Source organism: Macaca mulatta, chromosome 6, assembly GCF_049350105.2.
Source record: "Macaca mulatta isolate MMU2019108-1 chromosome 6, T2T-MMU8v2.0, whole genome shotgun sequence".
In the NCBI taxonomy this organism is placed as follows: domain Eukaryota; kingdom Metazoa; phylum Chordata; class Mammalia; order Primates; family Cercopithecidae; genus Macaca; species Macaca mulatta.
This window is the reverse complement of record NC_133411.1, coordinates 83,824,951-83,843,409: the sequence shown is the minus strand read 5'-3', so window position 1 is coordinate 83,843,409 and position 18,459 is coordinate 83,824,951. Positions and strand designations below refer to the sequence as shown.

Sequence of the window (18,459 nt, the reverse complement as noted above, 5' to 3'; positions counted from 1 at the left end):
GCTGTCACCATTGCTGTGGGATATCTTGGAGTCTGAGGCATGAGAGAATGGACAAAAAGGACAGGAAAAGACCCAGAGGATTCCTGCATTCTCTCTAAGCTTTGGGAGTTCCTCTTCCTGCAGTTCCAGCCACAACTAGAAGCCACAACTAGAAGGTACACCTTTCTCTTTCTGTACCACAGTGCTCCTTTCCAGATTTGAGGTTGCATTGGATTCAGGCTGGGGAAGCTGCTGAAGAAAAAAAGAAATGCTGACTTGCTGGTAGTTTGAATTCTGGTATTCTTCCCCAATCCACCTTTTCCAGAGTCCTCAAAGAGTTACATCATCTATTTTGTTCAAAGTTTATAGTTTTGTTCAATTGGAGAGAAAGGGTGATGTGTGTTTATCCTATCTCACTCAGAACTGGACTTTTATTAAGTTTTCAGGGTTCTTTATATATTCTGGGGACAAGTCCTTTATCACCTACATAATTTGGAAATATTTTCCCTAGTCTATGGCTTATTTTTTATTCTCTTAACAGTGTCTTTTAAAGAACAGAAGTGTTAATTTTGATGTAGTACAATTTATCAATTTTTAATTTTATGGATTGTGCTTTTGAGATCAAATCTTTAAAAAGTCACAAAGGTTTTTCCTTTTTTCCTTTTTTTTTTTTTGACAGGGTCTCACTCTGTTACCCAGGCTGAAGTACAGTGGTATGAACATGGCTTACTGCAGACTCTAGCTCCTGAGCTTAAGTGATCCTCTTGCCTCAGCCTCCAAAGTAACTGGAACCACAGGCACCTGCTGCCACACTCAGTTAATTTTAAAACTTTTTGTAGATATGAGGTCTCACTATGTTGCCCAGTCTGGTCTTGAACTGCTGGGCTCAAGCAATCCTCCCACCTCAGACTCCCAAAATGCTGGGATTATAGGCTTGAGCCACCATGACTGGCCTTTCCATGTTTTATTCTAGAAGTTTTATAGATTTAGGTTTTACATTTATGCCTATGATTAATCCTGTATTTTGCATATGGAATGAGATATAAATTGAAGTACATTTATTTGGATATGGATACCAAATTGTCTAGCACCATTAACAAAAAGACTTTTTCAAAAGTCTTTCTATACTGATTGCCTTTACACTTTTGTAAAAAAAAATCAGTTGTCCATATATATGTGGTTTTATTTTGGTACTCTATTCCGTCCCATTGGTCTATTTATCTCTTTTATTGTGGTAAAACATACTAATATGTCATTTTAACCATTTGTAATTGTACAATTCAGTGGCATTAAATACATTCACAATATTGTATAATCATCACCACTATCTATACACAAATTTTTTTCATCGGTCTCAACATAAACTCTGTACTCATTCAATAATAACTCCCTATTTCCCCCTCTCCCATCCCTGGTAACCTCTATTCTATTTTCTGTCTCTATGAATTTACCTATTCTAAGTATTTCATATTAGTGGAATCATACAATATTTATTCTTCTGTATTTGGTTTATTTCACTTAAAATGATGTTTTCAAGGTCCATCTATGCTGTAGAATATATTTAAAAATTAATTCCTTTATGCCTAAGTAATATTTCACTATATGCGTATGTTACATTTTATTTATCCATTCCTCTGTGGACGGACATTTGGGTTGTCTCCACCTTTTGGCTATTGTGAATAGTGCTGATGTCAGCATTGGCCCAAATATCTGTTGAGTCCTTGCTTTCATTTCTTGTAGATATATGCCTAGAGGTGGACTTGCTGGGTCATATGGTAGTTGTATGTTTAACTTTTGAGGGTCTGCTAAACGATTTTTCACAGTGGCTGCTCCATTTTACATTTCTATTAGCAATGCACAAGGACTCCAATTTCCCCGTATCCCTATCAATACTTATTTTCCATCTGAAAACAATTATAGGCATCCTAGTATGTGTGAAATGGCATGCCACTGTGGTTTTGATTTGCATTTTTCTAATGACTAATGATGTTGAGCTTCTTCTCAGGTGCGTAAGGGAATGGCCATTCATATACCTTCCTTGGAGAAATGTCTACTCAAGTCCTTTGCCCAGTTTTATTAGGGTTTTTTTTTGTTGTTGTTGAGTTGTAGGAGATATTTATATATTATAGGTATCACTTCCTTATCAGATGTATGATTTGCAAATATTTTCTCCCATTCTCTAGGTTTTCATTTTCTTGAGAGTATCCTTTGATGCATGAAAGTTCTTAATTTTGATGAAGTCAAATTGGTTTATTTTTTCTTTTGTTGCCTGTGCATTTGGTGTCACAGCCACTAAATTTTGCCAAATTTAATGTCATGAAGATTTTCCCCTCCAATTTTTTTTCTTCTAAGATTTTTACAACTTAGCTTTTAAGTTTAGGTATTTGACTATCATAATACTTGTGTGTGGTAAAAGATAAGGATCCAAGTTCATTCTTTTATGTGTAGAGATCCAATTTTCCTAGTACCATTTGTTGAAAAGACTGTCCTTTCCCCATTGGGTGGTCTTAGTACACTTGTCAAAAAAATTGACCATATATGTGAGAGTTTTTCTCTAGGCTCTCTGTTCTATTCCATTGGTCTACATGTCTGTCTTTGTGTCAGTACTATTACCTTAACTTCGTAGTTGGGAAGTGTGAGTCCTCCAACTTTATCTTTTTTTTCAAGATTATTTTGGCTATTTGGGACCCCTTGCAATTCCATATAAATTTGAGGATTATTTTTCCATTTTTAGGAACAAGATTATTGAAATTTTGATAGAAATTGCATTGAATCTGGAGATTGTTTTGGGAAATACTGATATCTTAACAATGTTAAGTCTTTCTATCCAAGAGCTTGGATGTCTTTTTATTTATTTAGGTACTCTTTAATTTCTTTCAGCAATGTTTTGTAGTTTTCAGTATAGAAGTCTTTTGCCTCCAGGGTTAGATTTATTCCTATATATTTAATTATTTTAGATGCTATTGTAAATGGAATTGTTTTATTAGTTTCCTTTTGGATTGTTCATTGTTGGCAAGTAGGAACCACACTAATTTTTTTTGTATTAATCTAGTACCACTTAGCTGAATTTATTTACTATCTCTATACCTTTTATGTAGATTCTTCAGGATTTTCTATATATAGGGTCATATCATCTGCAAATAGAGCTTTACCTCTTCCTTTCCAATTTGGATGCTTTTTACTTCTTTTTGTATACTAGCTCTGGCAAGAACTTCCAATACAGTGTTGAAGAGTGTGGTCAAAGAGGACATCTTTATTTTGTTTCTGATCTTAGGGCAGAAGCTTTCAGTTTTTCACCATTGAATGTGATGTTAACCATGGGTTTTTCATAATTACTTTTTATCATATTGAGGAATTTCCCCTCTATTTCTGGTTTTCTGAGAGTTTTATTATAAAAGGGTATTGGATTTTGTAAAATGCCTTTCTGCATCAATTGAGATGATCCTGTGGTTATCTTCGTTTTTTTTATTAATGTGATGTATTACATTGGTTGATTTTCTTATGTTGAATCACTCTTCCATTCCTGGAATAAATCTTATTTGGTCATAGTAAATAATACTTGTTAATATGCTGTTGGATTTAATGTGATAATATATCAAATATTTATTCATTTATAGTCATAAGGGACATTGGCCTGTAATTTTCTCTTCTTGTGATGTTTTTATCTGGCTTTGGTGTCAGGGTAATGCTGGCTTTGTATAAGGAGTTAAAAAGTGTTTCCTCCTCTTCACTTTTTGGAAGAATTTGAGAAAGATTAATGTGAATTCTTCTTTAAATGTTTGGTAAATTCATCAGTAAAGCCATCTGGTCCAGGACTCCACTTTTTGGGGAGGTTTTTGAATACTGTTCCAATCTCTTTACTTATTATACGTCTGTTAATATTTTCCATTTATTTTTGAGTCAATTTAAATAACTTGTGTATTTCAAGGAATTTATTCATATCTTCTAGGTTATCTAATTTGTTTGCGTACAATTGTTCATAGTAGTCACATAGTCCCTTTTCTCTCTGTAAAGTCGGTAGTAATGCCGTCACTGTCATTTTCAATTTTAGTTATTTGCATTTTCTCTTTTTTCCTTTGTCAATCAGCTAAAGGTTTTTAAATTTTGTTAGTCTTTGCAAAATACCAACTTTTGGTTTCATTGATTCGCTCTATTTTTTCTATTCTCTATCTTGTTTATCTCTGCTCTAATTCTTATTACTTCCTTCCTCCTACTAGTTTTGGGTTTCATTTGCTCTTCTACTTCAAGTTCCTTATGGTATAAAGTCAGGTTATTGATTTTAGATTTTCTTTTTTAATGTAGACATATATACCTATAAATTTCCCTTTACTGCTTTTACTGCATCCTATAAGTTTTGTCGTGTTGTGTTTTTGTCTCTAGGTATTTTATAATTTATTTTGTGCTGCTTTTGCGTGTGACTCATTGGTTGTTTGAGTGTTTTAATTTCAACATATTTGTGAATATTCCAGTTTTACTTCTGTCACTGATTCCTGTTGTGGTTAGAGAAGGTAATTCGTGTGATATCTATCTTTTAAAATCGATTGAGACTTATTTTGTGGCCTAACATATGATGTGGTCTAAGAGAATGTCCTACACGTACTTGAGATGAACGTTTATGCTGATATTGTTGGGTAGCGTGTTCTTTATATGTGTTAGATGTAATTAGTTTATTGTGTTTGTTTATGTCCTCCATTTCTTTATCTTCTGTCTGGTTGTTCTATCTATTATTGAAAGTGGGCAAATGAAGTCTGCTACCATTGTTGTAGACTATATCTCTCTTCAATTCTGTCACGTTTTGTTTCATAAATTTTGAGGGTCTATTATTAGGTGTGTAAATATTTATAATTATTATATCTTTTTGCTATATTGACTATTTTATTAATATATAATATAATGTTTCTGTTTGTCTTTGGAAACTTTTTTGATTTAAAGTCTATTTTTTCAGATATTAGTACAGCCGCTCCAGTTCTCTTTTGGTTACTATTTGCATAGAATATCTTTTTCTGTTCTTTCCCTTTTGATCTATTTGTGTCTGATCTAAAGTCAGTCTTTCATAGATAGCATATAGTTGGATTCTAGAGTTTGGGTTTTTTGTCAATCTGCCTTTTCTTTGGACAGTTTAGTCTATTTATATTTAAAGTATTACTGATAAAGAGGAATTTTTATTTTGCTATTTGTTTTCTATATGCTTTATAGTTTTTTGTACCTCATTTCCTCTATTACTGCCATCTTTTGCGTTTAGCTTATTTTTTGTAGTAAATGTTTTGATTCCCTGATCATTTCCATTTACATATATTTTACAGGTATTTTTGTGTTTACCATGAGAATTACATTTAACATCCTAACGTTATAACAATCTCATTTTAATTTATACCAATGTAACTTCAATAGCATACAAAAACTCTGCTCCTATATTGCTCCACCCCCACCCTTTCTATTGATGCCACAAATTACATCTTTATACATTGTGTGCCCAGTAATATACTAATCTTGTAAAAAGTTCTTTCTTAGCTGTCCTAAGAGGAACCAAGGGAGGAAGTGTTCACCCCTGGACCAGTGCTTTAAAGGATCAGCAGAATGTTCCTTACATCAGAGTAATGTGGCAGTGGGCAAACCCTAAAGAACATGAAGCAAACCCTAAAGAATGTGGATAATCAGAAGGATAAAATTTAGGCTATTTGCACAACCACATTGTCTCATTTGAAGATATTCCTTCCAGAACTGAATTCCTGATGTCTCTGGGCTTTGTTTTACTAAAGATAAGTCCCTCTTTCCCAGGGGATAGTCTCTGTTTTGGTCTGTCTTCAACTGTATGCAGACTGCAATTTGGGGCTAGCACACAGAAGGCAACATGCTCCTGATCCTTGGGAGTGTGTTCTTGCCGAGTGCACTCAAAGGAATACAAAGATGAATTATAGGCGATTCCAGTTCCAGAGGGACTGTAAGTTTGTGCAGCCGCTCACGACTAACTTACCTTAAAGTGGAATATATGGCTCTCTCTTATTGGTGACTGGGATATTCTGCCTTGTCCCTCCAGAGCAGCATTTTATGTGATTCCTTTCTGCTTCTCTAGTGCATCTGTGTCTAACACATGTTTGCTGAATTAATGCATTTGTTGGGACATCTGTAGGTTCCCTACAACAATTTACTGCTAGGAGGATTATTTGAACCTAACAAATACATATGCAAATATATATATTTACACTTTTGCAAACATGATATGTATAAGTAGTTCCTAGATCAGCGATTTTCAGACGTTGCTACTCATCAGAATCACCCGAGGAACGTTCCCAAAACCCTGATTCCTACGTTCCAACCACAAAGATTATTTCTACGTTCCAACCACAAAGATTATTTTAATGAGTCTGAGGTGGAAACCAGGAATCTACATTTTCAAAACCTACCCAGGTAATTCTGATATGCAGTCAGCATAGAGAACCACAGCCCTTTGACTACCTAAGAAAATTTAGTAGTCAAAAAAGGTATATGAACTGCCTTCTATTCTTGAGATTCTGTTAGTATAGCATACAGTCAAGAACACTACCAATGCAGTCACTTCCTAGCTGTTATCTTTAGACAAATTACCTAATCGTTCACAGCTTCAGTTTCTTGATGTGTAAAATAGAGGATATAGGTTTACCATGAGGATTTATGTAAAGCTTCAGCGCAGAAGCTGTACTATATAGCACACGGTAAATGTTGGCCAGATTTATTCGGCTGTACACATAAGCCACTGGATTTGTCTGGATGCAGAAGTCTACTGCGGTACACCTTCTTCAGCCAGCTCTTGGGAAAGCGGGGGAGGTTTCTTGGTACCCCAGGAAGTGGAGGATACTAAAGCCATGTCACAGGGAGGGGGGACTATTCTTGGTGCGCGCTTGCTCGCCGGCGTCTAGTTGCTGCTCCGCACGCGTCCACCAGGGGCCGCTCGAGCTACCTAAGCTCCGTGGGCTACCCGGCGGCGCCCCCGCGCGTGCTCACTCGGAGCAGCGCGCGCCCCGCAATCGCCGCAGCCGTCTCCGCCTCCGGCCGCTGCTCCGAAGTGATTGCCCAAACCAAGCCTCTGTGGCTGGGTACGGAAGCGCTTTCGGGACAAAAATTCTCCCTCAACTGTGGTCTGCATTCCTTCGGCCGGTGGGCTGATCTGGGGCGGGAAGTATTAGAGTCTCAGTTGCGCTGCAGCCGGGGAGGAAGGAGGAGGCCGAGCCCGGGGTGGAGTTCTGGCAGACGGGCTAGACCGGGCGAGACGCCGCCGCTGCCCGGATGTTGCGATGGCTGATCGGGGGAGGCCGAGAACCGCAGGGACTGGCCGAGGTAAACCCCGGGCGGGCCTGCCCTGCGCCCTCCGAGCTTGCTGGAGGGGCGGCTTCGTTCCGGTTCGGCCTCCCGGGTTTCCGACCGCGGGGACCCGGGCGGAGGCGTGGCTGGGTGCTGAGTTAGTTCAGTTCGCAGTCCTCACGCCGGTGGGGGCGGAGGGCGCGCGAGCCGGGGCTCCTGGGACCGGACCTGGCGGGCCCCCAAACGCACCCTGGAGTTGCAGACCCCCGGCTCCGTTCCACGGCTAGCCGAATCGTGAGACCCTGGCTCAGGGTCTGCAGTCCTATTGGGACCTGTGACAACTTAGGGCTTCTGGCTACCGAAACTATCTTCATTTCCACTTAAAAAGTATCCAATTTAGCTAGAAACGAACGAGTTGTGACCGCAGCTTTCCACTTTTGGTTTGAATTGGTGCCTCTTCCTGGTGTCAGCTGATCCTAGCTCAGGGAATATAAAATTAATTTACTTATCCAAGAACCAACAAAGGATATAATTATTTTTAAAAAGTAATAATTTGCTTCAAGGTCAAGAACATGATTTTCTAATTAACTGCTGTTTTTGGTTTCATAGTCACACACTCTTCATGGGCCCTTATTTGAACAGACCGTGTGTAATGAGATTTACATTTGAAATGTGAATACAATAATTTTTGCAGTCTTGAAAATTTTGAGGTCCGGAATTTATTTCCTATGCCACACAAGAACAGATTTGTGAATTCCATTTTATTTCTCATAGGAAGCATTTGTTTAGATTGTTAAAAGTAAGAAATTGGATTGTTGAGAGTAGGCAGTCAACTGTTTTAACTTCCTCATGTCTTTGCAGTTGACGGAATTGTCTGTTTTTAAAAATTTCTTGTTTCAGATTAATCCTAAATCCTTGAGATTGTGGAAGAATTGTGGATTACTAAATAGCCACATATTGTATATACGACATTTTGGATAATTCTGTTTTAACCTGGTTCTTTGGTGAATCGTGTAATTTGATTAACCAGGTCTCCCATTCCTGGCAAGTTTTCATTGGAGGGGAAGCAGTTTATACAGTTTTCAAATTTCTCACCACAACCTCTGCTAGAAGGAAGACAGAATAAATACAAAATTAATGCTTTGTGGTGATTTTTTTTTTTTTTGGAAGACATTTATGCATGTTTTAAATTTATATATTTCTTCATATGAAGGTAAATTCAGTTGTATAACTGCTGTGAATTTGTACATTATCAGAACCTATGATTTTCCCTAATTTATGCAAGAACTTTGTATCCAGGCTTCTCGTTTAAGCAGTGGTTCTCAACTGGGGTGATTTTTGCCCCGCAGGAGACATTTGGCAATGTCTGGAGACATTTTTGATTGTCATGCCTTGCAGAGCGGCAGTTCTACTGCCATCTAATGTGTATAGACCAGGAATGTTGCTAAATATCCTACAATGCACAGGACAGCGCTCAACAACAAAGAATTATCTGGGCCGGGAGCGGTGGCTCACTCCTGTATTCCCAGCACTTTGGAAGGCCGAGGGGAGCGGATCACTTGAGGTCAGGAGTTCAAGACCAGCCTGGCCGACATGGCGAAACCCTGTCTCTACTAAAAATACAAAAATTAGCTGGGCGTGGTGGTGCGGAAAAAAAAAAAATTATCTGGCCCAAAAATATCAGCATCAAGTTTGAGAAGTCCAGAGTCAATTTCATGCCTTCCTTTATTCATTTAGCAAACACGTATTGAGTGCTTGTAATGGATGAGGCACTGTTTCACTATTTTATGTCTTTGATGTGCAGTTTAGTTTCTGCCGCATTTTAACTGAGAAACACGCTTTCTGAAATGCTGAGTTGGATTGGCCCATTAATTTTTTTAAAGTGAGGTTTAATAGGATGCAATTTACATAAAATAAAATTCACCCTTTTGTAAATTTATTGTAATTTGAAAATACTGAAATTCATGATTCGAATTTGTGGTAGGAGAAGTGTTTTATGTGGAATTGGTAGTTATTTAGTTGATATAAGGAGAAATAATATTTATTATTAGAACATGATACCTTAAAGCTTTTAAAAATCTTGTGTTCTCAGATGTATACCATGCAGTTGTATTCCAATATGGTCTTACAAATCATTTTATCTCTTTTTTTGTCTTTTGTTTTTTGCTTTTTTTTTTTTTTTTCAATACAAGAAATCTCCTTTACAGACAATAGGTGAAGAACAAACCCAGAATCCCTACACTGAACTGCTTGTACTAAAAGCTCATCATGATATTGTACGATTTCTGGTACAGTTAGATGACTACAGGTAAGAAACTATAGTGATCTAATTGACTATTGTGTGGGAAGAGGTTTTAGGAAATTTTATGTTAAACACCTTTAAAATTAATACATCTTTTCTAAAAATTTTAAAACTGATCATTAGTAACATTTAGTAGATATTAAAATTGGCCTCTGATGAAATACGTATCTGGAGTCTTTTTTTGCCCAAAGTCACGGTGTCATGTCTGGTGATTTGAGAGTTTGTTTGTTTGCATTCTCAGAAATATTCTTAATAGTTTAAAAGAAGTGTATGACTTTAAAATTTGGGTGGGAGTTATAACAGTATATCAAGGAGAACCTGTCTTTGAGAAACAAATATGATAAATGTTTAAGTATCAGGTACCTACCAGGAATGTTTTATTTTTAGTGGAAGGTAAGGATTTAATCCAAAGTTTTTGTTATTGGTGAAACCACTTGAAAATGTACATTATTCTGTACTTCCTTGCTAACATGTATAATAGTTGTGTTTAATATATTTGCAAATAAAGGTGAAGGTATATAGGTTTTAGGACTGTAGACTATTATTGATCTGTATATATGTATATTAAACCCATATTCAACTATATATTTATACTTCATAGCATGTTTCACCATAACAATTACATAATTAGTGGTGTAACTCAGTATTTTCATCCTCTCTAAAATGTAAGCTTCATGAGAATGAGGCTGTTTTTCTTATTCACCATGTTTTCTTAGTACCTAGTACAGTGCCTTACATGTAGCAGATAATTCATAGATGGTGGCTGAGTGAATGAATAACTCCCTAGACTACTAAGCATCTACATTGTGTGCCATCCTAATCCCCCAACTTCATTTCTGTTGTCTCTACAAGTTTTTCTGCTTTCATCTCTAATTTTCTCTTTTGCCTTTGCTGTTTTTTTTCTTTCATTTTTCAGTCCATGGATGAGTGTTACTGTGATTATTCCTAACTCTGACCACCACTTCTGCTATTAACCTTGTCTTTCCTCTTCTTTCTTTTTTTTTTAAATTTAATTTTTTAAAATAGAGACAGGGTCTCACTATGTTGCCCAGGCTGGTCTCGAACTCCTGGGCTCAAGCTGTCTTCCTACCTCGGCCTCCCAAAGTGTTGGGATTACAGGCGTGAGCCACCGTGCTCAGCCTTCTCTCCGCTTTTTAAATGTTACTGGTATTTAGTTGCTTTTACCATGTGCAGTGCAGTTCTGACATTACCTGGAGTTAGGTCAAATTCCACAGGTGAAGGGCATAGTCTATACAACACCCCTTACCGGAGACACTAGCTGCAAGGCATGTATGGGTTTGTAGGCCACCTGCATGTCCACCTGCTGGCTACAAGTTCCCACTGTTCCCTCAGGTCTGATAATTCACTAGAAGGACTCACAGAACTGAGAAAAGCACTATACACAGGATTACAGTTTTATTATAAAAGATACAAATCAGGACCTGCCAAATGAAAGGATGGATATAGGGCAAGGCCTAGGGGGTCCCACATGCAAAGCTTCCATGTCTCAAGACTCCTCGCCCTCTTGGCACATCAGTGTGTATCACCAGTGAGTGAGCACACTTGAACTTTGGGTGTCCAGAGCTTTCATTCGTAGGCATGATTGTTTGAATCACTGGTCACATAACTGAACTCAATCTTCAGTCCCCACCCTCCCCACCATGGCTGGTAGCACAAAGCCCATACCTTTAAATCACGTGGTTCATTTTTCCAGCTTGGCCAGCCTCTTTCCTGATGTTATCTCAGGGCCCACTGTGAGTTGTTCCATTAGCATAAACGTAGGTGTGGTCCAAGGGACCCACCATGAATATGAAGACATTTTTACCACTTGAAAATTCCAAGGGTTTAGAGACTCCCTTCTAGGAACCAGAGACAAAGTCCAGCAAAGTTATTAAACAGTACTGTGTTTCTTAACTTTTGCTTGAAAAGATTTGTCTCATGTATATTACTGGCCTGTCAGCACTGTTTTCCTATTGTGGTGCAAGTCAACCAAATCATGACATGTTAATCATCTGGAGCCTTTTTTTTGGCAGTATTACTTGTTGCTGTGTCCTGAGAGACACTCCATTTATTTAAGTGGTCATTTTTGTGGGGAACTGATTATTTCTGGAAAGGTAAGATTTTGGACAGCTAAAGTTTTCTTGTGCTATATTTTACCCGAGTAAGTTGCTAGATTAAAGAAAATCTGGGGCCAGGCGCAGCGGCTCACGCCTGTAATCCCAGCACTTTGGGAGGCCGAGGTGGGCAGATCACGAGGTCAGGAGATTGAGACCATCCTGGCTAACACGGTGAAACCCCGTCTCTACTAAAAATGCAAAAAATTAGCCGGGCGTGGTGGCGGGTGCCTGTAGTCCCAGCTACTTGGGAGGCTGAAGCAGGAGAATGGCGGGAACCTGGGAGGCGGAGCTTGCAGTGAGCTGAGATTGTGCCACTGCACTCTAGCCTGGGCGACTGAGCAAGACTCTGTCTCAAAAAAAAAAAAAAAAAAGAAAGAAAATCTGATAATTTCTTATAATCACGAATACTTGGATGTTAAGGAATCCTAAAGTTATTTTGTCTAGGAAAGTTAAATAATAAATACACAGAATGTGATCAGGTTGTGGACTTTAAATGTTTATATAAATTGTTAAGAGTCCGTGTTCATTGTTGTCTTTCCTCTGTGAAATATCCTCTTGGCTATTCCTATCCCATAGTGAGAAGATGACTCTGTAGAAGAAGCCAGCCTATAGAATAATGGTTAGTGTACAAACGCTGACATGTATTTGGTTCTGTTTTCCCCACGGTGGTGCTCACATATACTTTAGCTGTTTAATGATAGAGTAAATATTCTGTAAAGAGTAAAAAGCCATATGTGAGTATGTTAGTTATCTATTGCTCTATCAGCTATCACGCCAAACTTGCTGGCTTAACACATCCCCATCTATTTAGCTCATTATTCTGCAGGATGGCAATTTGGGCTAGGCTCAGCTGGGTGAGTCTGTCTTTGCACCAAACAGCTGATCTGGGCTAGGTTCACTTATGCCTCTGTCAGCTGGTAGATTGGCGGGGGCTGGCTGGTTCATGTCAGCTGAAGGTCTTAGCTGAAATGACTGTGGTCTCCCTCCATGTGATTTCTCAGGTGCTTGTTCACATAATGATCATGGAGTTCTAATAGCAGCAGAAGGGCAAGCCCCAAAGTAAGATGCTTTTCAAGTCTCAGCTTGCATCATGTTTGCTGCTGTTTCATCAGCCAAAGCAAGTTAGGAGCTGGCACAAATTCAGTGAGTGGGTAAATAAACTTGACCTCTCACGGTAGAAGTAACTAAGTCCTATTGCTAATGGTGGTGGGAATATTGGGCAGGGGAATAATTTGTGGCCAGTTTCTGATCTACCACAGTGAATCTGAGATAGACGAAGAAGCCTGCTTTTTGGCTTTTGTAATGCAATGATGATACGACTTCATGATTCACATTTAATTCTTTGAAAAGTCATGATCAAATTTACATATCAAGTATGAAGTTTTTCAGTCATTTGCTGACCTGTAGAACTTTCAGTCTGTATGTTGTTTTTAAAAATTTAATTCTGTAGTGTACTAAAAAAAAAAAAAAAAAAGTCATTCTTGGTAAGGACACAGGAAAATCTACGAAGTATAAACATATTATGAACAGAATTAAGAACTGAATGTTTTTACTCTTAATAGTTTAGAATTATCTTTACCACTGCATATGTACATTATGCATTGTCAAATTAGAGAAATACCTTTCCAGTTTTTAAGTTTTATATCGTTACACTTTTTTTGTTTCTTAGTTTTTGAAGACATTACACTTTGTTTTTTTTTGGTCAGCTGTTATAATCCAGGTTTCACGCTTCAAGTCTTTAGATAATATCATCTTATTGAAAATTTTGCAGAAGGATTTTCTTGTTTTCTCGGTGGCTCAGCTAAAATCAGTGAGTGGAAAATTTTCTCAGATTGGTTTTTGAAGATACCCAATAAATCCTGTATAACCTAACAGACAGCTGCCTTTTCTTTTTTTCTTTAGTATTTTTTGAACACGAAGTGAGGGTCATATTGATTGGGAGATCACTAAAGAAGGCTAAGCCTCAGCAACAGTCTTCCAAAAAATGGACTGTGCTAAAATTGCATGTAATACTCTAGCATTTGACACATTAAACTAAACTGAGTTCATAACACATTTTAAGAAGAGTTTTCTCTGTTGCTCATTTGACCATTGCTCCTTCAGGAAACAGACAAGGTTGTGTAGGATGGTGATCATGACTGGAAAAGAATCAGATGACCCATGAAGTGCCAGACTGGAGAACAAAATGTGCCTCTAGGATGGTTGGTGAAGCTGTATATTCACAAGAAAGTAAATAAACTCAGTATAGCTTGATCCACTAAAAGTGAACAATATGCTGATTTTTAAGGAAATATTCTCAAGCTAAACATACTCTTTCTTATACACTAACCTTCAGAGAATAGAAATCAGTATAGTTCAGATCCTAGGATCTGGGTCCCCTGGGAAACAGTCAGTATAGTTTAGATCCTTCTAGTACCTGGGTTCCCTGGGAAGGAGACACTAAAACGGGGTTAAGCATGCAATAGGTTTATTAGAGAGAAAGCCAATGAAAGGAGAAGGGAGGAAGCAGAATTGGACAAGAGGAGCTGTCTCAGACTCTGATGCAGATGTGACAAAGTCTCTGCCAGCCCAATGGAGACCGCTGGAGGAAAGGTTGCTCTTTAGAGTTCTCTGCTGGATGTAAATAACTAGGGCTTTGTACTTCTGCCTTACTTGGTTATTTGCCGAGGGTCCTTCATGAAGAACATGCACGTGGCTTCTATCTTGCTTAAATCCCAGTGACTAGGAGCCAACTGAGCTAGTATAACTGGCTTGAAAGCAGAAATGGATCCTGAAGTCAACAGCTGGAGGCAGTCAGATAACTAGATTCCTCAGAGCTGGGCAGTGAGTCCTCTCTTGAAAGGGGATCTGGGAGGCAGGTGTTGGTGTTTGCTACGCTTCCATAGTTGCAAGGTGGTCTATTTTATTTTTAACTTCCATGAACATACTCATTGGCTATGTCTTTGGGCAGCTTTTTCAGAAACCGTAATTATGCCATTGGTTAATATTTGATGGCTTGAAAAAGTTAATACTATTTTTAGAGCTATTCACGTACTTATGCCTGGAAAAAAGGGTATAAGCAGAATCCTTTTTATCACAAATTCTGACAGCTACAATATTAATAACAGACTCCATATCTGGCAGTTTTTCCTTATAAACTTATATCCAGTGTGACATTGACTTTAGACAACTTTATTATAGTAAATTTTACTGAAATCTGTTAACCAAATAACTTTTCTATTTCTAAAACCCCTAATCCGCCATGTGTGGTGAACGTGTTGACTGAATTTCTGTTGTTTTGGATCGTGCCCTGAATCAAGTTAGGGAATTATGGCAGTGTCATCACACAGATGCATGTGCCACCCTTGCTACTTTTCTCCTTGTTTCTAGTAATTTTGTCCTTTTGGCTTGTGTTTTGGAGCTGTAGCTGAATTTTGTTTAGTTGGATAAGATGTTGCAGGGTTTGGGAGGATGACAGGAGTGAGTGAAAAGGTAATTGCTGCTTCATGCAGTAGCATAGAATCAAATGTTGGGATAAGGACAGCAAGTGTCTAACAGTATTTCAGTTTCAAATTCGTCACCTTAGCAGTAAAACTCTATAATTTCTAGAAAAAATCAGTCTCTCTCAACTGCAAAATACCCTTACTAGGCATTTGAAAATTATTTTCTTGATCTAAAGATCTACATCTTTAGAATGTAGCTTAAAAAATCCATCTGGCAACTTGAGCATGGATACGGGAAATAACTGCAATGAATTGCAACATATCACATATGCTTAAATCCATGTGTTCATAATGATACTTCACAAAGAGAACTCACCTTTGGAGAATGCTGGGGAACTAACTCATTATTTTGAAAACTGGTAGATAAAGGGGCAGAGTCAAGATCTATACTGCCTTTCTTATATAAACTGTGTCTTGGGATCAGTAATAATTGAGAAGAAATTTCTCTTTATAGAAGAATTCAGGCTAGGAAGAATGATAGAATATTGTAATTTTGCAACCTCTAATGTGTAGGGGAGGAAAACACTTTTCTTTTACCGATCTTAGATTCATTGACCAGGACTCTACAACATAGACATACAAAAGACAGGTTAATGAGAGAAAAAGAAGTATATCGATGCATACATTGTATACACACACACACAAACGCACGAGTACTCAAGTTTAACTCATAGGGGTGGTTAAAACTTGGGCTTAGGCTGGGCATGATGACTCAGCCCTGTAATCCCAACACTTTGAGAGGCCGAGGTGGAAGGATTCCTTGAGCTCAGGAGTTTGAGGCTAGCCTAGGCAACATGGCAAAACTGTATTTCTATTAAGAAATACAAAAATTAGCTGGGTGTGTTGGTGCACACCTGTGGTCCCAGCTACTTGGGAGGCGGAGGTAGGAGGATCACTTTAGCTCAGGGGGTTGAGGCTGCAGTGAGCTGTGATTGGGGCCACTGACTGTAGCCTGAATGACCGAGTAAGCCCCTGTCTCAAAAAAGAAAAATAAAACTTTGGCTTATATAGTATCTTAGCAGAACAAGAAATTTGTTGAGTGACAAGACAAAGGAAATGGACTTTGAGTTTCTTGGGGTGGCAAATTGTGAGAAGGCAAATATATGATGGAAACTGATGGTAGAGAAGGGCTCATTAATGAGGTTGGTTTGTGTAAACTCTTGGTGTCATCTAATCTGTGATAAAGGTTTTTATCCTCCTCCTGGTATGGGAAGTGGGGTAGAGGTTTTAGGGGAGTACTTTCACAAGGGTGATTTGTGGTTTTTTTTTCCCAGGTAGATGTGGGGAGGACAGAGCTCATTCTGTGCCTGCATTTTCTCAGTTGCCTTAAGCCAAAGATGATAATGTCAGAGTGGCATAGTTTGGGGTTACATGCTCTGAACCCCTTCAAATGAAGTAATGAATTTAGGCAATGATTATTGATGGCCTAAATCATAACATATACACATATACACACAAGACAGCCAGAAATTATATTTCCTGATGGAGTATACAATCTGCCTCTGGGGTAGTCTTACCAAAAGTCAGATTTGGATCTATTTAGTCTCTAGATTTAACTATCAATTAACAAAAAATACAGAGGACAGAGGTGCATGTTGGATAACAACACAGGAAAGGTAGCCAGCAAAATCCAGACTGTGAGAACTCCACAAGACAGGTGACCTTTTTTTCAACAAATAAATTGCAAGGAAAAATAGATGGAGAAAAAAATCATTAGAATAAAAGAGATATTAGAGATATATCAACCAAGTATACTATATAAGCCTTATTTGGATCCTGCTTCTAAGTGTTTAAAAAAATGTGATCAGGTAAATTTGATCCTTGACTGGGTATTTGATGACGTTAAGGAAGTAAATGTCAAGTAAGGAAGTAAATGTTAACTTAGGTGTGATGTAAAAGAGTTCTTAGAGATGCATTCTGAAATACGAAATGAAATACAGTGACTAGGATTTGCTTCAAAATAATTTACAGAGGGATTGGATTGGGTACAGATAAGACACTATTGGCCATAAGTTGATAATTACTAGAGACAGGCAGTGAGTACATGTGGCTTTTTATTATGCTCTTCTCTCCACTTTTGTATATATTTAAATTCTCCATAATGAAAAGTTAAAGATCTATATTTGAAATAGAGGAAATAAAAATGTCAATTTAAAAGGTATTTATGCCTCTGTATGAAATAAAATGTTTTCTTAGATATTACTAGTGTTTTGAGTGTTCAATGGAGAACCACCCTTGTTTCTCTTTGAGAACAGAATTTATTGAGAATAGATGCAGGAATCATACAGATGAACATGAACATATCAGCTTCATAAAGTAATAACCGATACAAAGCTGGATTACAGGATATGGCTCTTTGTTGGTTTTTTTTTTTTTGAGACGGAGTCTCGTCCTGTCGCCTAGGCTGGAGTGCAGTAGTGTGATCTCCGCTCACTGCAACCACTACTTCCCGGGTTCAAGCGATTCTTCTGCCTCAGCCTCCCTAGTAGCTGGGACTGCAGGTGTGTGCCACCACACTGAGCTAATTTTTGTATATTTAATAGAGACGGGGTTTCACCATATTGGCCAGGCTGGTCTCGAACTCCTGACCTCGTGGTTTGCCTGCCTCGGCCTCCCAAAGTGCTGGGATTACAGGTGTGAGCCACCGTGCCTGGCCAGGATGTAGCTTTAATATGCACCCACAGTGGGTTTCCTTACACTTCAACCTGAGTCACGTAGACTTTTTTAATGAATCCCTGGGGCAACTGAACAGTTGCTGGCCTCCCATTCAGATATGGGCTTACCTCTTATGAGCAGACTAGTATGTTCTCTGTGAACAGATGAATCTTCAGAAAACCCACAAGGGGCTGGGCGCGATGGCTCGTGCCTGAACTTTGGGGGGCCAAGGCGGGCGGATCATAAGGTAAGGAGTTTGAGACCAGCCTGCCCAACATTGTGAAACTCCATCTCTACTAAAAATACAAAAATTAGCCATGTGTGGTGGCAGGTGCCGGTAATCCCAGCTACTCGGGAGGCTGAGGCAGGAGAATCGTTAGAACCCGAGAGGTAGAAGTTGCAGTGAGCTGAGATCGTGCCATTGCACTCCAGCCTGGGCAACAGGTCAAGACTTCATCTCCAAAAAAAGGGCAACAGGCAAGACTTCGTCTCCAAAAAAAAAAAAAAAAAAACAGAAAACCCACAAGGGTCTGAACTGAGCATGCCTAATTCATTGTCTCAAGCAAGTGGGGCAGAGAGAGACCAAGAATGTTTCTCTAATAATAGGAGTCCTCCATGGAAACTTGAGTGCAGGGGAATGGAGGTT

General features: G+C 38.5%; 1 protein-coding gene across 1 annotated transcript in view; it reads left to right on the top strand.

The window, feature by feature from the left end:
* The first annotated feature begins 6,958 nt into the window (after positions 1–6,958).
* Positions 6,959–18,459, top strand: part of WDR41 (WD repeat domain 41) — a 48,207-nt gene continuing 36,706 nt past the window's right edge. Inside the window, exons 1-2 of the mRNA XM_015140313.3 lie at positions 6,959–7,293; positions 9,450–9,565. Of these exons, the coding sequence (XP_014995799.2) occupies positions 7,243–7,293; positions 9,450–9,565 (167 nt within the window). The 5' untranslated portion in view covers positions 6,959–7,242. The remainder of the gene's footprint in view (positions 7,294–9,449; positions 9,566–18,459) is intronic.